This window comes from Diplotaxodon limnothrissa, linkage group LG22 (genome assembly GCF_057381915.1).
Source record: "Diplotaxodon limnothrissa isolate DT_005_m linkage group LG22, D_limnothrissa_male_GT1.1, whole genome shotgun sequence".
In the NCBI taxonomy this organism is placed as follows: Eukaryota; Metazoa; Chordata; class Actinopteri; order Cichliformes; family Cichlidae; genus Diplotaxodon; species Diplotaxodon limnothrissa.
In genome coordinates this window covers 4,835,321-4,856,305 of record NC_140616.1, presented here as the reverse complement: position 1 = coordinate 4,856,305, position 20,985 = coordinate 4,835,321, and the positions used below count along the sequence as shown (strand labels likewise).

The 20,985-nt window shown below is 45.2% G+C and overlaps 2 protein-coding genes across 2 annotated transcripts in view; both read left to right on the top strand.

Moving 5' to 3' along the window:
- The window catches only part of LOC146609243 (major histocompatibility complex class I-related protein 1-like), a 202,536-nt gene that overhangs the window by 140,313 nt on the left and 41,238 nt on the right, over nucleotides 1-20,985 (top strand). The gene's annotated exons all lie outside the window — the stretch shown is intronic.
- Nucleotides 1,461-20,541, top strand: LOC146609244 (major histocompatibility complex class I-related protein 1-like). Its single transcript, XM_085346928.1, has 5 exons — nucleotides 1,461-1,485; nucleotides 1,847-2,116; nucleotides 2,554-2,823; nucleotides 12,995-13,297; nucleotides 20,426-20,541. Exons 1-5 carry the CDS (start codon nucleotides 1,461-1,463, stop codon nucleotides 20,539-20,541), a joined length of 984 nt encoding a protein of 327 aa, XP_085203054.1.

The following is a 20,985-nucleotide window of genomic DNA, read 5'->3' as shown; positions in this document are numbered from 1 at the left end:
ATGAGTTGACAAGGATGACCTTCTTGACAAGGTTCTTTTAATGGCGCAGACCAGGTATTCCTTGGGCAAAAGACAGTGCATTTATTTACAGTGAAAAAAAACAAGTGAATATGTACAAAGTGCCAGGGGAAAGGGGTCCGGGTATCCAGGGTCCGTGGCAAAACAGGAGTAGGGAAGAAGTGTTCCACTTTTTCTTCACAAAAATCCAATTCCTCTCCTCAGCCGCTCCTCTCGTTCATCTGTCCAATACAAAGCCAAACATGTTCAGGAATGATCTACACACACAGAAAAGTCAGGTTAGCAGAAAGTAACAAAACCCACAGATTCAGATCTTGGATCCAGCAAAGACTAGCGTAGGTCCGCCATCTTAAGAAGTGTCGCAATCTGCTTGAATGAGCAACAGGTGTGGTGATAAGAGCAGGTGCATGGGCCAGCAGTGGGAGCCCGCTGTCATTGGCTGGGTCGTGTGACCCAGTGTTTGAGTTTTATGTATTTTTGTATCCATTTTTGATGTAGTTAATTTCTAGGTGGCTATTTAGTCCTTTATTTCCTTTATTTCCTCCTTTATTTCTTAGTTGTTTCTGTCATCTCCCCCTGTACTCAGTCTCCCTGATTCATGCGTCTACCTGTCATGTTTCATGTCCGTGTGGTTATGTTAAGTTCATGTCATGTTTTATCTTCATGTCTCTGTGTTTCCTGTTTTACTTTGAAAGAGTCTGGTGTTCTTTGTTCTCTGCATTTAGATTTACTCTCCCTTGTGCTGTAATTATGTTTCATTCTAGTCAGCTGTGTCCTCATGTGTCTCCACTTCCCCTGATCACCTCATGTGTGTATTTAGTCCTCAGTCTTGCTGTGTTCAGTGTCGCGTCGTCTGTGTTCTCACCTCCATGGTTTCGTGGTCAGTCTTTGCAGTAATTATCATAGTCTCTGAGTCTTCTTAGTTTGTCACAGTATTAGTTTTCCCAGTTTAGTTATAGTCTAGTTTAGTCACGCTATCCCTGCTTTGTTTGTACACTTTGTCTTCAGCCATAATAAAGGCTTGCTTTCTGTTAAGTTCACTCCCGTCTACTCACTTGTGTACACACCTGGGTCCATCACACACACCACCGCACGGCCTGTCTCCGCAGACCGTGACACCCGTAATAAACACTGCCGTTGGGAAGCTCATCTGTAACCGGAAGGTTCAATCCCCCCACCTCTCTCTGTCCTGATCGTTGTGTCCTTGGGCAAGACACTTTACCCTACTGCCTACTGGTGTTGGCCAGAGGGGCCGATGGCGCAATATGGCAGCCTCGCTTCTGGGCAGCTGTGGCTACTACTGTGGTCTGACTGCACCAGTGTGTGAATGTGAGAGTGAATGAATAGTGGAATTGTAAAGCACTTTGGGTGCCTAGAAAAGCGCTATATAAATGCAATCCATTATTAGAGAGAGAGGGGAGAGAGCCAAAACAAAAAGAAACATGTCGCCTGACACCGAGTCAGCCGGTGAGACACAGGGACCATGACAGTTCTTATCTTCCTGCATTGCTTCAGATGCACACAAAACTGCCAAGGTTAAGGCTAGCTTATGTGTACAGACACACCACCACAAACTTTCATTACTTCAACTGCATTTTTCATTGATATATTGATCAAACTTATGTTTTGATTTATCTTTGATTAAAAATGGTATTGCATTTTCTCTTCTACTAGTCATTACGTGAATGTTTATTATGGATTCAAATAATCTTGTCCAAAATATGTGTAACTGTTGTACTTGGTTGGTTATTTGTGATCATTTCTGATATGTTTATGATATGTTTGTATTTCCTTATTTACTAACATTATAAACATTGTTTGCCCACAGACAAACACTCACTGATGTATTTCATCACTGGATCATCTGGGATCCCAAACATCCCAGACTTGGCGGCTTTTGCAGAGGTTGATGGTGTTGAGGCTGGTTACTGTGACATCAACAACCAAACAATACAGCCAAGACAGGACTGGGTGAAACAAGCGTTAGATAATTACCATGGGCACTTGAGAATGTACACTTATTACTGTTTTTACAATCTACCAGACTTCTTCAAAGAATTTATTTCTATACTGAAGCGGCAGTCCAACCAAACTGGAGGTACAGTATTTCCTTATCTTATTTTAGATCATTGCAAACCATAGGATACTGTATATCTGAAGACAACTGATTCATTTACAACTAAAGTCTTAATTTTCAGTTTCTTGAGTGAGATCTGGTATTCTCAAACATTGTTAATGTGAACATCTGTTTAAAAAGCTGATTAAACAACACATTTACAGTTTTAAATTTTAATCTTGAGTTAGAACAAGCACTTTTTCTTCTTCTTAGAGTTTATAGCCCTCAAATGAATCACTTTCTGTCTCTTGCCTTTTTAAACCTTTTTTCTTGTAGTCTTAATCAATCAGGTGTAAGAAAATGTTAAATATGATCTGACTTGATGCATAAGCATAACACAGATCTCGGAGAATACCAATGTATGCACAATAATATCAACCCGGTTCATTGCAATATCTGTTTTCTCTTTCTCTTTTCAGGAGTTCACATTGTACAGAAGATAGAGGGCTGTGAATGGAATGAAAACACTGGAGAAGTGACTGGTGTACTTCAGTATGGATATGATGGAGAAAGCTTTCTTGAATTTGATTTTCAGAGACTAACATGGATTCCACTGAAACCAGAGGCTGTCATATTCACAGAGAATCTCATAAGTGATAGAAATGACCAAAAAGACTACTTCACTAAGATTTGTCCAGACAGGTTAAAGTGGTATCTGGACGTTGGGAAAAGTTCCATGCAAAGAACAGGTAAATTAATTGATTAAACTGATGGATTAGAAATTATTTTACGCAGCATTATTTTGTCAAAAAGGTAAAATGCAAAAAAAAAAAAAAATAGATCAATAATAATAATAATATTAATAATAATAATAAATTTTATTTATGAGTGCCTTTCAAGTCACCCAAGGACACTTTACAATAGGATAAAACACATAGTAAAACAATGGCAAAATAAGAACAATAAAACAAAAGCACAAGATAAAATTAACAAACAGTGGATTCACAATGAATATGCAGATTTGAAGAGATGAGTTTTGAGTTGGGATTTAAACTGGGGGAGAGAACCAATGTTTCTTATTTCTGGGGGCAGAGAGTTCCACAGCCAGGGAGCAGAGCAGCTGAAAGCTCTGCTTCCCATGGTGGGGAGGCGGAAGGAAGGTCCAGCAAGCTGGATAGAAGAAGATCGAAGTGAACGGGCAGAACAGGTAGTGGTTAACAGGTCAGAAAGGTAAGGAGGAGCGAGGTTATGAATGGCCTTGAAGGTGAGCAGAAGAAGTTTGAATATTATCTGGAATTTCACAGGGAGCCAGTGAAGTTCCTGAAGAACAGGGGGTGATGTGCTGGTAGGAGGGGGTTCTGGTGAAAATGCGAGCAGCAGAGTTCTGAACCAGTTGAAGCTTATGGAGGGATTTTTGGGGGAGACCATGCAGAAGAGAATTGCAGTAGTCAATACGGGAGGTAACAAGACTGTGGACAAGAATGGACGTAGACTGGGTGGAAAGAGAAGCTTCAATTATGTGGAGGAAAAGGAGCCGAGCCAGCAGGAACAACGGACAGGTAGGCTAAAATAGCTCAAACAGATAGGCTAGCGCAGCTCACTGAGAAGAAGACGTCAGAGCACATTCAGCTGAAATAGCAGATGTTGAGGACAAGTGTTGCAAATCAATCCCTGGCAGAGATCGATCTGGTCCTGAGTGGTTAATGTCCCTGTTCATTCAAACCTGAATCCAAATAATCCAATTAATCCAAATAATTGAAAATTAGCAGCAGCCAGGCGCGCCTGGTTCGGTACCTTACTCACATTTCTATTACCGGTAATCGTCATCATCAACAACACACAAGCATACAAGTGCGCATATTTAAAAATAAAGCGGGAGCAAAGCAAAGTTTGGTACTCACATTTTTTATCATCAATCAAACCCATCGAAGTCCTCATCCTCTGTGTCTGAATTGAACAGCTGCGCTAAATCTCCATCAAACATGCCAGGTTCACTTTCTTCACCGTCAGAGTCACTTTCCGTGCCGTGCGGCTCCTCGGAAATGATGCCGGCTTTTGCGAAAGCTCGAACAACAGTGCCAGCAGACATGTTAGCCCAAGCATCTACAATCCATTGGCAAATTGTGGCGTAACTCGCCCGGCGCTGCCTTCCACTCTTGGTGAAACTGTGGTCTCCATCGGTCATCCATCGCTCCCAGGCCGCTCGCAGCCTTACTTTGAACGGGCGGTTCACACCGATGTCCAGCGGTTGTAGTTCCTTTGTCAGGCCTCCCGGAATGACAGCAAGCTCACAGTTCATTTGTTTCACTAGTTTTTTCACATCGGCTGTGAGATGGGCACGCATAGAGTCACAGATTAAGAGCGATGGTGATGCGTGGAAAAAAACCACCTGGTCTCCTTACATACACCTCCCTGAGCCACTCTTTCATCATTTCCTCATCCATCCAGCCCTTTTCATTTGCCTTAATGATGATTCCTGCTGGAAACTTCTCTTTAGGCAAAGTCTTTCTCTTAAAAATCACCATAGGCGGCAGTTTCTGTCCATTAGCATGGCAGCCAAGCACAACAGTGAAAGAAGACTTTTCATACCCCGTTGTGCGTATCGCTACCGTGCTGGTCCCCTTCTTCTCCACAGTGTGACTCACCGGGATGTCAAAAGTGAGCGGGACCTCGTCCATGTTAGTGATGTGGCTGGGCTGGATGTTTTTGTCGCCGATGTGTTTGCTGCAGTAGGAGCGGAGGATGGCCAGCTTTTCCTTATAATCCGCTGGAAGTTGCTGCGCTACCGTAGTCCTGGTCCGGATGGAAAAATGGCACCGTTTCATAAAAAGTGAAAGTGAAACTGCTTTTAGCCGAATGGTGACCGTCGAAACGCTTCTCCCGCTCGTTCTTTGCTCGATGATCCACCGCTCGAGTCTTTCCTCCAACTCGGCCACACTTCACCCTTTAGCGTTCTCATTGTGTTCTCTACTACGTCCTCATTACAATACACAGGGCGCACTGCGCTATAGGGCGCGCCGTACTTTTTGAAGAAAATCTAAGACTTTTAAGTGCGCCTTATGGTTGTGAAAATATGGTAATGCAATCATGCGTTAATGTTGTTATGGCGTTAACGCCATTTTAACGAGATTAAAGCTGACAGCACTATTTAAAATATATATACATTAGAAATTCTTTAATCTGTATATATATATATATATATATATATATATATATGTGTGTGGAGATGTCATCTGAATTTCAGGAGCGGGACCACTCCTCCTTCACGCCCCCTCCGGCCTCAGGCCATAAAAAACCCCCTTCTCCAATACCCGCTCTTCTCATTTTTTTAATGCGAACACCCCTCGTCGCCAGACGCCTCGCAGATTCTAAGAGCTTGATTCCTACTCACCCTTCGGCTCATCACCATGGATTCCCCGTCGCTCAGCCCATCGGATCACACTATTTCTCCGCCTGATTTTCCCCTGGCAGTTTGGGATCTGCAAACCGATCTTCCTAGTGGAGCTGCCGCAGAGTGCCCTATTACAAGTGCGCCTTCCAGCAGCCGCTCTTGCCGCGCAGACGTCAGGTCTGCCATTCGCATTCCCCGGAACTCCTCTCTCCGCTCCATTCAACAATACAGCGGCTCCAGTCGCTCCCCTTCCCCTCAAAACTACAACCTCCGATCTCCTCCCAGTAATAGTTCTCGGCAGAGCTCCACTCCTGATCTCGGTGCATCTCCAGCCCAGCGGAGCTTCCTGGAAACACGATCGATCTCAGCGTTCAACTCCGAGAACGCGCCGCCATTCCCACGCTCCGGTGAGGTCTCCCAAAGATTCTTTGCCCATGAAGATCTCCGCCTGGACCGTCGACCGTCTCCAACGAGTTCTGAAAGAGAGTTCTGAAAAAATCCGATAACAAGGCTACATTATTCCGTTTCCTCTTAACATCTCAGCGCAGAGTTAATCCTCTTCCGGGCACAAATGAAGCTAGTGCCTCCATTAACAACGCTTCCTCGCTCCTTTCAGCCTCACCCAGCCAGCTACAGCTGCAGCTCGCCACCACTCTGCATGTCATGGTCCTGGGTCGGTGACCCAGCGCTTTGTGTTATTATTATTGTTTTCTAGTTTATTCTGTTTGTAGTTGTTCTTTGTGTTGCCATCATCCCTACCTGTGTCTTCCCTCTGTGCTCTGTCCGGGTCCCGAGTTTTGTGTTGTAAAACAGTCTGTGTGTTTCCTGTTTTACTTTGTAGGTTGTGTCTCGTTATGTTCAGTAGTTCCAGCTGTGTCCCCTCCTGTTTACCATTTCCTAATTACCTGGTGTGTGTATTTAGACTGCGTGTCTGCCTGTGCTCCTCGTCGCGTCGTCTGTGTTCATCCTTTATGTTTCTTAGTGATTCTTCCGTGTTTGCCCGTGTCTCTCTGCTCCTCGCTCCGTATCCTCCTTTTTGTGTTAGGTTTCCCAGTTTAGGTTTATGTTCAGTTCTGCCTACATCTTGGTTATTGTTCACTGTTAATAAATCCCACTTGCACCTCCACCATTGTCTGCTATTGGATCCTCCTTTCTCACCTTCATACGACTGCTGCCCCAGTCGTGACACTGCATGCTCCCTCCTCAACTGCTCCTCCCTCTCAGCGTGACACTCGTCTAGGGTTGCCAGTTCTGCTCGCCCCAACAAACACTCTCTGAACCGAGTTGCCAGGCCTGAGCCACATATTACTCGGCACCGGGATGCCAGGTTTTCAGCCACCTTTTCCTCCTCTGCTAAACACTACAGGTAACCTCAGCACCGGGATGCTAGGTTCTCAGCCCCTCATTCCTCCTCTGTTAAACACCACAGCTAACCTCGGCACAGGGTTGCCAGGTCCTCTCACTTTCGCTTCTTCCCATCGTATTTCAGCTAACATTCCTACAACCAGCCGTCCAATCGTTCATCCCTCCAACCCAGCAGCCTTTCCTCCTCCCATCGGTGAAGTTCAGAGCTGCACCTGGCCTAGCCTTTTTGCCCAGGCTCCATTTCTTCAAGCTAACACTGCTCAGTTTTCGCTGGCCATGGCAATTCCTCCTCCCAACCCACCGGCCCCAAAGCCTACTTCTGTATCTGCTAACCTTTGCCAACACATCATTGCTGGTAAATACATAGATTTAGCTGAGCTCATTCTTCCTCCTCTCACGCAACCTGCTCTTCATAAGGTGATTGATGGCCACAACGGTTCCATTATTATACGTGGTGTGGCCCCTTCTCGGTCAAAAGGGCTCACTCCGGTCGAGTTTCCTCTAGCCTTCTCGTTATACAGAGACATCCTCTGCACCGCTTTTACCTCCTGAAGACAAATGTTCAACTCCTATCTGACCATTATTCTTGACCTCGCGTTACAATTTGGCGGCACTGAATTCTATCAGTACTACATCCAGTTTGCTTCTCAGGCAGCTACTCGCCTTCATCAGTTTAACCAAGACACCTTCTGGGGCAGTCTCAATCAGGAAATCTACTGCCACGTCTTCACCGCCCGTTCTTCTCTCTCCTGCAAGTCGTTTGGCGCCCAGTCACATCCCGCTTCTGCCTGCATAGTCCCGGCCCAAAACGATCCACAGCCCTTGCGCTGTCCTTCCGTTCTCTCCCGCTTGACCCCAGCTCCTTGTACCAGAGCCTTCAAAACCCACAATCTCCACCCCCAGCATGCCTTTGCCTCATGGTTCAGACAGGCGTGGCAGGCCCATCATGCACCTCGGAGGCCATACCATTTGCAATAACTTCAATGACTCCGGCTGTTCCTTGTCTCAGTGCTGCTATCTTCACTGCTGTTCCTTTTGCGGTGGCGGCCATTCCCGCCCCGCATGCCCCCACAACCCCACCAAGCCATGACTAGCTCTGTCAGCCTCCACACCCATCCACATTCTGGCACTAGAAGACACCTTAAAAAATTACCCTAACCCAGACTTCGTCAACTTCTTAGTAAAAGGTTTCTCAGAAGGCTTCCACCCAGGGATCGTCACCCAGCCATCGGTTTCTTGCACTTGCAAAAACGTGCAGTCAGCATTCCAAGACCCAGAAACCGTCGACACCCTGCTCGCCAAGGAAGTCAGGGAGGGTTTCATGATCGGACCCTTCCCCGAACCTCCCTTCCCCCTCTTTCGTATCAACCCTCTGGGCATCGCCACCAGGAAATATTCAGGCAAAAAGCGCATCATCATCGATCTTTCTGCTCCCCACTGCAGTCAGATTCCAAGCATAAATAGCCTCATTCCCAGTGATGACTACTCTCTCAAATACTCAACAGTGAAACATGCCATTTCTCTCACAGAGGCGCATGGCTTTCTAAAGCTGACATCACAAGTGCCTTTAAGGTCTTGCCGAGTCACACCGACTTCTGGCACAATAGGGATGCCTATTATTTCTCCGTCAGGCTGACCTTCGGCTGCAAAAGCAGCCCCAAGCTCTTCGATTCACTCTACGAAGCTCTATGTTGGATCCTCTCTAACAACCACAAGCTGCCTTTTTTGTTTCACTTCCTAGTCATCTCCCCTCCCACGTCACCACCACCTCACGGGTTATCCACTCTGAGGTCAGTCTTCTCCGAACTCGGCATTCCTTTGTCAGAAGAGAAAACAGAGGGACCTTCAACATCCCTGGAGTTCCCCGGGATAATCCTCGACACTGAACGTTTCCAGGCCTCCCTGCCCATCGAAAAGCTCAATCGCATCACACTTCTCCTCCAAAACTTTCTCCTCGCTCCCACTTGCTCCTAACGACAGCTGCTCTCCCTGTTGGAACACTTAAACTTCGCTCTGCGCATAATCCCTCAAGGCCACTCCTTTATCTCTCACTTGCTTTCATTCGCTGCATCTAAACCGTCACTCCCTGACTCCGTCATGCTGGATAGCTCTTCCATGGCCAAACTGCGTCTCTGGCAACTTCTGCTCGCTAATTGGAACGGCATCACTTTCTTCTACGATGATCAGCTGTCCCACCCTGATGGCGTTCAGCTCTTCACAGGTGCCGCTCCTTCTGCCGGCTTTGGGGGCTGTCACAGCCGAAGACATTCAGAGGCTTGGCACCCCACGCAGAGGCAGCTCCGACCCCAGTTCCTCCATTTTCAGCCACGACATTCAACAGCTAAACCCCAGCATCGTGGAACTCCTCAGCATCTCCCAAGAAGCAATTATAAATAGCCTTGCAGCAAGCACATTGTCCTCCTATTGGACCGCTTGGAACACGTTCCGTTCATTCCATCATAACTTCAACCCGCCCTTCCCGTCATTCGACATCGCAACAGTTTCCAGCTTCATATTTCATGCCTTCCGCTTCCTGAGCATCAAAATTCCCACCATAAAGTCATACCTCAGCGGCATCAAGTCCTTTGCCAAACTGCTCACAGGTTCACCATGCCCAACCACTATGTCATCTCAGATATCACTATTTATCAAAGGTGTCCAGCGTCAGTCACCTGCCGCGACCCTACACTGCTTACCCCTATCTTCAGATCTTCTACATCGCTGCATCTCTATCCTCCGGCTGAAGTATAGCGACTACTTCCTGGCACACACACTCAAAGCCATGTTCCTGCTCACCTTCTTCGGCTTCTTATGCTGTTCCGAGTTCACCTCCTCATCTTCGAAGTTCCATCCGACTCTTCACCCATGCTCGAGTGACATCCACCCAGTCTCCAAAGACTGCCTCATTTTCACCCTCAAATGAAGCAAAACCAGTCAATCGGGCAGCCCCACGCCTATATACTACTTCAAAATAAACTCACCTTTAAGTCCTTTCGAATCACTAACCCATTACCTCGACCTCAAAAAATCTCAGCACGCCTTACCTTCAGATCCTCCTCCGTTCATCACCGAATCTGGCCACGCCCCAACCAGGACATGGTTCCTCTCACACTTTCGCCAAGTGCTCTCGTCTTCCGGGATTCCTCCAAATCTCTTCTCTGGCCATTACGTCCGCATCGGCGCCGCAACTTCTCCCTCCTGTAAAGGAATCCCAGACCACTTAATCAAGCTCCTGGGTCGATAGTCATCACAAGCCTACCTGTTATACATTCACAACAATCTCCAAGACCTCCGTAATGCCCAGTCTTCACTCCTGTAGGGGATGCCTTCTTTGGGGCATCTGCCCGGCCCGAGAGCCGTTGCCAGTCCCCTTCAGTCCAGTCCCCTGGCCTTAGGCTATAAAAATTCCCCTTCTCCAATACCTGCTGCTCTCATTTTCATGCCCCCCCCCCTTTTCTTTCCTCTCTTCTCCTCTTCTCCTGTCCTCTCTTCCTTTCCTCTATGGCTCTTTCCAAAATATAGCTATACTACACGCTTCTTCTGGACTATATTCTCAGCAGCATATTAAACATATCAGGTCCCCATAAGGAGAATCGTGTGCTAACGGCTGTCTAAATGACTCGGGTAAAGTTTGTAGCATGCGTGCTTGTAGTTTTTGTCTGCTTCCACTTGTCTTTGCACTAAGATGATGTCGGAGTAAATGTGCAGTCATATTCATCGTGTTTCCACTAGTGCTGTCAGCATTAATCTCGTTGAAATGACGTTAACGCCACAACACGGCAAATCTCTGTTAACGAGCTACTGCGGATCGCCCCGTGTGTGGGGCTGGACGGCATCAATACGTTAACGAGAAAACTGCACTAACGCACTAGTTCCCACCAATGTAATTGAGCATTGCATGGCACATCCGACATACTGTTTTACTTTTGTCCATGACGCGCTTACCTTCAGGGTCATGCTTCACATGAAGACCAAAATAGTTCCAAACGCCAGATCTGAATTAGGGTGGGGGAGGTTCAATTTGCCATGTTGCAACACACACACACACACACACACACACACACACACACACACACACACACACACACATATATACATGTATATATACATGCGTATATATATATATATATATACGTATATATACTTTGTTTTGATGCATGCACCCCTGCATACCACAGCAAAGAAGATGGTGCTTGCAACAACAGACGAATAAAACATATAGAGCTGCACTTTTTGCAGCAATCTCGTATAGAAAACTATTCCGCGCGTATATAAAAGAGGTCCGCGGCTCCGAACCGTAGTAAAGGGACCTCTGGCTAATATGTCGGGCTCCATGTCGGGCTCGTAGCCGAAAACTAGCTTTACTTTGTTGTCTGGGTCAACTTTGCTAGCAAGAGACAGAGAGAGGCGTTGAAAGGCTACTCCAACGGAACTTATTGTTTCAGAGGAAAACACGAGTCTTAATAGCTTACTTACAACTGGGCTCGTCAGGCACTCTTTTTGGCTGCAGAGGTTATTATTATATTTACATGCTTCCATCTCCCGTTTCTGGTCGGTGACAACTCGTACCTTTCGACTCTCCTTTTTCTCCCTCCCTCGCACTCACAGACACATAACAGGTATGGCAGTCCATTCTCCCTGCAGCACGGACTACACCGCCCATGAGGCTACATTCTTCAGGGATATGCCTGAAACACTCTGCCTATTGCCTTGACAGTAAATTATTTTTTGAATAGTAATTTTTAAAAATATTTCTTCACATCATTATGCGGGCCGCAAGTAGGGGTGACATGGGCCGCGAGATTGAGACACAAGCATTAGAGCCTCTTAATGCATGTTTTGTTTGGGTTTCCGCCGGCGTGGAATTACCAAAAAATAGAGAGAGCATAGTGCACAGTGGTTCCCAAGCTTTTTTTGCTGGGCCCCCTTTTGTTTTTACAAGAAAAATCTCAGTTTACATATACACACACAGTTATTGTCCCTCCATTTAGAAAAGCAGAGGAGTCACGGTGTAATTATGTTATTATTATTATTATTGTAGTTGTTGTTTTTCCTGTGTAATAATATTCAACATTGCTATCAATACATTTTTTAAAAATGCCTCTCTGTGCAAAATGGGTTTAAAAACATAAACAACTGTGGGATACTGTTTGTCTGTGATTTGGACTGGGGGAACAAATTTCGGCAGGATCAGCCTGATATTATTTGTATCCCACTATAACTTTACTGTATAAAGAGCTATCATGTCCAAAATGTCAGGAGTAGTTAGACATTACAAGAAGTGTTGTTGAACTAAAAATCAAAAATGTGGGATTCTGTTTGTCCATGATTTGGAGAGCCCAGCGCACGCTCCCCATGCAGGGAAAACTAATTCTGTCGCAGAGACCTACCTTGGCAGTTGTGCAGGTGAAGCCAAAGGCTTCACCATGTTTTCTAGTCTTTGGCGATGTTTCATCTCCTGCTTTGCGTTTGTGTGGGAGCCCCGCCAAAAACCTGTCCATTATGCTACCAGTGTCCAAGCATTTCTTTCTTTTTCTTTTCTTTTCATACCTCGCACCCCTGCAATGGCTCTGTGCCCCGCCTAGGGGGCGGGCCCCACACTTTAGGAACCTCTGGCCTAACATATGAAACAGGAAAGACCGCCATGTTATCATACATATCAACTTTTCAACAACTCTTTTATTTCAACAAAGTAACTGTATTCTGATTACCACCTTTTAAAACAGTAACTGTGACAAAATATAGATACTCATATTTTGTTTTTTTAAATACATAACGCCGGTACATGTATTCTGTTACTTCCCAACACTGGTACTTAGTCACCACATTTCAGTGTCCTTGGGGTTACATTTATCTTAAGGTGTGCCAAATTACAGTCTTAAGCAGCTGCTGAAAGCTGATGACTTTTCGGCTCAAATGGTTTGCTTTGTTTGGACTGACAGTTTGAATTTACTTTTGTGCTGCTACTGTGATGGTTTTCATCTATGATGTACACAACACTTGCTTCTCCAGTCATATATTTATTTTTTCATCATATTAACTTATTAAATTTCTCTGTTATTAATTTAGTGTGAATTTGTTGATCATTTTTTTCTATTTCTTCCATCCATTCTTACTCCTCCTGTCCTCTCCATTCATCTCTCTCCCGCCTTCCTTCTCTCCAGTTCTTCCATCAGTGTCTCTTCTCCAGAAGACTCCCTCCTCTCCAGTCACATGCCATGCTACAGGTTTCTATCCTGGCAGAGCCATGATGTTCTGGAGGAAAGATGGAAATGAGATTCATGAAAATGTGTACCACACAGATGTACTCCCCAACTATGATGAGACCTTCCAGATGACCGTCAGTCTGAATGTTTTATCAGTCACAACTGATGACTGGCGAAGATACGAATGTGTGTTTCAGCTTTCTGATCCAAGCAGTGCCATTGTCACAGTGTTAGACAAAGCATTGATCAAGACCAACTGGAGTAAGAGCAGTTAATTTAAAAAACTCTGATCAGATTACGTGAGCCCATTCCTAACATAGCATAATAGAGGTGACTGTAGAGATAACATGTCACAAGTCAATGTCTTCAGCCTGTGCTGCACTTGCGATGTTAGAAAGATTAAAAGGTGCTGAAATTATAATAATGTTAGCTATCACCACACACACACACACACACACACACACACACACACACACACACACACACACACACACACACACACACACACACACCCTCCACATCTTCTCGATTTCTTCTTTCAGCCCTTGGTACTCCATCCTCTAATGTTCCTTCTTCATATTGCTGTCATTCGGTGTAGCTGCCCCTTTCACTATGACCATCTTCCTCTGCTTGTCCACCACTACTATGTCCAGTTGGTTAGCCATCACCAGTTTGTCTGTATGTATCTGGAAGACCCAAAGAATCTTAGCTCTGCCATTTTTGACCACCCTAGGGCGCACGTGTGTCACAGCTGCTGCAGCAGTTGTGTGGTGTTGTGATAAAGGACCCAAATTGCAAGCACTGGTTGTGATGCGAGCAGGCTTTATACAAAAGTGAGGATGGCGGGGACAGAATTAAAACATAACCTAAACTGGGAAAAACTAATGACCAAACCTGAAACCATAAGAACACAGGATGAAGAGCAGAAACGGCACAGAGAATTTAGGGCAGAGAGACATAGAGAAACACCAAGTTACACAGAGTGACCATGAACACAGGCAGACACACACTATAAATACACACAAGGTAACAAGGGAGTGACACACCGGAGGAGGACACAGCTGAACCTAATTCGACACGAGAGACACAGACCTTCAAAGTAAAACAGGAGCAGAACCAAGACAGAACCCCAGGAGATCAAAACAAAACGTCCATAACACACACACACTGGAGCTTGCGAAACAGTTCAGCGCCTAGGTCAGGAGGCTGACTTGGGGACCGATAGCACAGAAGTCCAGGATGAAACAGTTCAGGGGGCCGGCCACGTAGGAAGTGGCGGCGACTTAAAAGAACAGGGGAGCACCCGTGCAGAAAGCAGCAATGGCGTAGACACAGTTCTTGCGGCTGACCATGCAGAAGGCAGTGGCGGTGTGGGCAAAGCAAATCCGGAGTCCAACCGCGCAGAAGGCAGTGGCGGCGACACAGGCGAAACAAATCCAAAGGCCAACCGCACGGAAGGTAGTGGTGGCAACACCGTTCAGGAGACACGAAACAGGCTGGAACTGCGCAGCTCATTGGCTCTGCTCAGTCAGTGGCGGCAGGGTGCAGTCCTCAGCTGACTTCTTAGCCTCCAGGGGACCAGAGTCGGCTGAGCGCTGAAACTCAGCCTCTGGGGGCCCTGGAGAGAGTAACTGTCTCTGAACAGCTTTAGAGGAACCAACACTTTCTTAATGGGTTCATCTTTCTGCTTAGGAAAGCGGTAGCGGCTGGGGGGGTGCAGGTCAAGTGTGTTGAGGAGGAAGTCCTGTGGGAGTAGGTGACATGAATCCAGTAGCCAGGAGAGCCACAGGTTAATCCCCCTCGAAATCGAGTCAATTAAATCCTCCCAGAGCTCCTCAGAAAATGCGCACACAGCGGAATATGCAGCAGCAGTCATGTGGAGTTCTCAGAAAGGACCGAAAATGCGATGCGAGCGAGCTTTATTATATGAGGTGAAAACAACAAAAGCAAAGATGGCGAGGACAGAACTAAAGCATAACCTAAACTGGGGAAAACTAAAGGCCAAACCTGAAGCCATAAGAACATGGGATGAAGAGCAGAGACGGCACGGAAATTCAGCTGACTCTGAGGTTGGTAGCAAGCCAGGTTTTTCGTGGCTGTGACTTTCTGGCCTCTCTTTGGTTCCCATTTGTCTGTGGGCTTCCCAGGTAATTGTAGCTGTCCTCAGTGTCTACAATATTGGCTTCTGGTAGTGCAATCCCACGGTTCTGACTACCTTACCTCTCTTTCTTACCATCCGACTACACTCGAGTCCAGATGACATTCTGATGTCATTACTGTATATCCTTGTGCTGTGGATCAGTAAATGATATTTCAATCTCTCACTGACATACAGCTTGATGTCATTCATGTAGAGTTGGCGGCTGACGAATGCTCCGCAGTCTTGTCGAGGATCTCACTGAGGCGGTTCAGTCCTAAGGAGAACAGCAGTGGGGACAGAGGATCTCCTTGGTAGCGACTTGATGGAGATTTGTGCTGTTGGCTTGAAGTTGGTTTCTAGTGTTGTTTGTTACATCCCCATTGAATTCCTGATGAAGGCTCTAAGGGTCCTGTTGATCTTGTATATTTTAAGGCATTCTAGGATCCATTTGTGGAACACTGAATTTTTGGCTTTCACTGCACTTTTGCAGTGTCAGGCGACCAGTGGCCAGTGCTTGCTCATGTTTCACTCATTTGGTATTCTTGCCAATTCCTTTCTGTGCCTCACTCATGTATTGAGCAACTATAATGCCTGATAGGAGCTTCCATGTGGTACTGAGCCAGCTTATTGACCAGTAGTTGGATGGGACTGGTCTCTGAGGGTCCTTTGGGATCAAGAATGTCCGACTTTCAGTTCAATGGCCATTCTTTGTATCTCTCATTGACTAATAGTCTCATTTGTCCTGGCAGACACTCATGGAGTGCAGTAAGCTTTGTCAGCCAGCAGGTGTAAATCATGTCAGGGCCTGGTGCTGTCTAACTCTTCATACTGGTGTTGTGAAAGTTTTCCATTTAATAAAGCCTGCAGACAAATGGAGAACGGTAGCTAACATCCTTTAATCAAAAAACACAAAAACCCAAGCTTAGTGAGAGCAGCCATCATTGTAGGGTAGTCAATCGGCAGAGTCTCTACTGAGCCCAGCATGACCCTGGGTTAAATACCTCTTACAGGAACAAAAGGCAGTACACAGCTGTTTTCACACCTTTGATCTTTCTCCCCAAAGAAAGTTTCACACTCTCTTGCTTTCTCTTACAGTGGAGAAAAGACAAAAGGCTCCACTACCTGTGTCATGGGGTGTCAGTGTCCCCATTTCCTTACCAGACCCTCACCATCTGGCTAACTGCTTGAATAGGGTATGAGGCACTGCTCAAAAAGTGACCTAAAAGCATTACTAATAAACAATTTAATCAATACATAGATGAAAGAAATGCTAATACAATTCCACCCTTTGCTTCTTAAATCAGACTATTAAGAATCATATTAATAACAGAATTTCTTTCCTGACAGTCTGCATATCACATCGACACTATTGTAAACTTAAAGAAGGTTCACACTGTGCATCCTCACTTGACTAGTCTCTCACCACCCTTTGTTCATCTCCAGTCATCCTTACAATCAAAGCTCCCACGTGCAAATGACAACAACAATGATACAAAGGAAAGCACTCTCTCTAGAATGTCAAATTATGCATGGCAAAGTGAAACAGCATTAGGTGGTCATTTATGGGAAATTGCTGTCAGTCATTTCTGGTCACAATCATGGATCCTGGTGTCTGTGCTGTTTACAGAGCCATAATTCCATTGCGGATCTCTCTCTGCCCTGTCACTCTTGGAGCTTGGCGCGCTCTCTTCATCCCTCAGTTTCCATTCCAACACAGCTGTAGGTTGCAGGGGCAGAACACATCGTACACCCCTGTAGTCTTCCTCAACATCACGGTAGGATCACTTTCCACCTTTTTTGGATATTGCTGTTGTTCAAAATCTCCTCATGACGAGCTCTAGGAAGCCAAGTGGTACAGCCCTCTACCTTAGCTCCTTTCTGGGTTGTCGGCTGTGCTGGAAATGGTCCCTGCTTCTCACTGGTCCTCTTTAAGCCTTCTCTCCTGGTCTTGGTCTGCACCTACACCTTAGTCTCTCCTTCCATACCATTCACGTCATGGTACCTGCACACAAAAAGTGGCAATTAAAAGGTTAAGTTGGGTTGCATCACAGCATGTTTAAAATTGCTCGGCACCACACTGGAGGTCAAACTACTATTGATAACATTAGGATAAAGTGATCAACAGTAGTTAAAAACCTTTTTCAGAAGGCGTGGAGGAACAACATCACATGGGGAGCCAGATGGTGTCATGGCAGGGAACACCGGTGTGTTTATGAAACGGACCCAAAACGCAAACACAGGAGAAATGAACTGGTGTTTAAACAAAAAGCGAGCCTTTATTGGGTCTGATACGAAAAAACAAAAACAAGGCAAGGCGACTTGACAAGGAACAGAAGAAGACAGAGTACTTAAATACACAAGAGGGCAGTGAAGGGAGTGGAAACACTTGGGGAGACACAGCTGACACAAATGAACATGACACCACAGGGGAAAGTAAAACTAAACACATTGAACATGGAAACATCAGACTCTTCAAAATAAAACAGGAACCATAGAGAGATATAGACACGACAACACAAGACGGACAATTAGAACATGAAACATGGGGAGAAACGAACGCACAGGCATACCTGAAAGTAAAACACTGAGGACAAGACAGACTATATAAAGAATAGGAAAAGACTCATAAATCAGGAGACATAGATGAAACAAAAACTAGAATAAAACTCAACTGAACCCTAACTAAATAATAACACAGGAACTTAATATTATCACAAACTAAACATAAGAAAATCAACAATACAAGATAAACTCACACTGGGTCAACGTCTAAGCCCCTGACAGATGGTTTCATACTGATAACCAGTTTCGCAAGACTGGAAAGGAAAATACATCCCCGAAGCCCCTTTGCACCCACTGCCGTTAATGGAGGTCCCGTTTGAGCGTATTGGCATGTACCTCATCGGGCCATTTCACCAGAGTGCACGCAGCTATCGCTTTGTGTTAGTTCTGGTGGATTATGCAATGCGATACCCGGAAGCAATGCCCCTGCGCACCATTTCTGGTGCTGTTTCAGGTCATCCCGTGGGCATCCTGAAAGAGATACTGACTGACCAGGACATGCAGTTCATGTCTCGTACACTTAAAGTGCTCTTCGGACCAGCTTCCATCACCCTCAGACCGTCGGGCTGGTGGAGCGGCTGAATAAGACTTTAAAGATCATGATTCTGAAGTTCAGTCATGAGGATGAACGCAATTGGGATCGCTGGTTAGACCCTCTGTTGTTTGCAGTGCGGGAGATGCCCCGGGCCTCCGTGTGATTTTCTCCCTTTGAGCTGCTGTTCGGCAGGAAGCCACAAGGGGTGTAGGATCTAATTAAGGAAAACTGTGAGGAAGCTCCAACCCCAGTAAAAAATGAGATTTCTAGAGCTGAGAGCAAAGCTGCACACGCTGGGGAGGTTATTGAGAGAATCTGCTCTAGACCCAGGAACGTCAGCAATACCTGTACAACAGAGGGGCTAGAATCAGGCAATTTTCACTGGGAGACAAAGTGCTTATTTTACTCACTTCTTCCAGCTCAAAATTACTTGCCAAGTGGCAAGGGCCCTTCGTGGTCACACAGGGGGTGGGTGATGTTTACTATGAAGTGGTGCTGTCAGACAAGGGAGGAGCCACACAAATATATCACCTCAACCTCCACAAAGCATGGAGGGAGGCTGAGACTGCCTCTCTGGTGAGCCTGGTTAAGGAAACAGATGAGTTGGGGCTGGAGGTGCCGAATTCCACCATTCCTGCCTCCCTCCATTGTGATAGCCACCTCACACGGGCCCAGAGAAAGGCATCATAGCGGCTAAGATGAATTGTTACATGGCTTAATACAAAGATAGGTGCTGGCAGAAACACATGTCACTGGTAGACAGAGCAGTTGCTCAAGACTGTAAGACCAGATTAATCAATCTGTGCATCACCTGGATTGACTAAAAGCAAACCTATGACTCAATGCCACATACATGGATCCTGGAATGCCTAGAACTATACAAGGTTAAGAGGACCCTTAGAGCCTGCATTGGGAAGTCAAAAGAAATGTAGCAAACAACTCTAGAGGCCAACTTCAAGCCAATAGCACAGGTCACCATCAACGGTGGAATTTACCAAGGAGATGCTCTGTCCCCACTGCTGTTTTACATAGGCCTGAATCTCCTCATTAAAACCATTAACAGGACTGGATAAGGATACAGACTATGGAATAGAGCAATTGTTATCAACCTCCTATACACGGATCTTATTAAGCTGTATGCCAGGAATGATCAAGACAATGATTCACTAACTCACACCACTAGGATCTACAGCAATGACATTGAAATGTAATTCAGGCTGGAGAAGTGCAGTCAGGTGGTAACAAAGAGAGGTAAAATAGTCAGGAGTGATGTCTGCAATGTTACCAGAAGACAACATTTCTGACATCAAGGGAAGCAACAAGCACTCGGGAATCCCACAGGCAAATGGGAACTATGAAGAGGCTACTAAGAAAGCTGCAGTCACCTCCAGAGAGTAAGGCATCTCCTGAGGAATCAGCTGAATGGGAAGAACAAGACCCGGGCAATCAACATGCACGCCCTGTCGGTGATCAGATACCTTGCTGAGATAATAAGCTGTCCAAAGAAGGAGACAGAAGCCACTTACATCAAGACAAGGAAGTTCCTTATTATGCATGAGGTTTCACTTCAAGTCCACCACCCTGAGACTGTACACTAAGCGGAAGGAAGGTGGCCAAGGACTAGGGAGTATCAGAACCATTGTCCAGGATCAAACTAAAAAAATCCATGATTACATCAGGAAGGTGGCAAAGATTTATATCATGCTTAGTGAATACTCAAGCAGTAGAAATCCGTGTAAGAAGAGCCATCATCAGTTTTTCCATCTGCATCTGGAAGTCCAACAGGATCTTAACTTGGTTAAGTTTCTAAGCTATAAAGCTTTTTGTTAATTTCCAACCAGTAAATCATTAAGCTGACCATGAAGACCTTGGTGGTAAATTTTAATGAATTGTTAACAAGATCTCTCTTAAGATCTCTTGTAATCCTTACACAGTTTGATCAGAATTTCTTCAAAACCTTTTCAACTATCGTGTTACAGACAGGTTATGTTAATGACATGAATGCATGCAAACACTACCAAAAACATAACCCCCTGTGACCACACCCACAACCTTAGTTTACGGAAGAAAACCCAAATTATTAAAATGATAGGTATATAAATGTGCCTCTGTTCTGAAGTGTTTTTCTGTGATATTGTTCTTTTTTCATTAGAGAAACCCACTAAGTGGATCGTCCTCATCATCATCGCAGTGGTTGTTGTTGTACCCATCACATTAGTTGCTGCTGGATACGTTTTTTACAAAAGGAGAAAAAGTGAGATATTTTAATTATATACTTTTTAAAAAATCTTATTATATTTATTAATTTATTTATTTTCCAGGTTTTAAAATATGAGTTATTTGAAACCAACCATTTACAGTTAAAGTCAATATAATATAACTGAAATATAATATAACTGAAAGTATTAAAGGGGACATGAAATGCTACACACATAAAGGCTAATTAACACCATTGAGCCCTTCTCTCAAAAACTGACATAAACGATGTCTGTGAAGCTGGATTTAAGAAATAAGTGCTTGAAGTTTTAAAAACATGTTTAGCACCATCTTCTGTTAGTACAGAACGTGGTGTCATGTGGTTGGTAGCTAACAAACAGCTAACAAAAACTAATGTAAGCCCCACTAGTGACAGAATTGAAAACTCTGTCGACTCAGAAAATAACAACACTAAAACTAAAAATTAGTTTAAAGCCATCCCATTTGTGCTTCCCC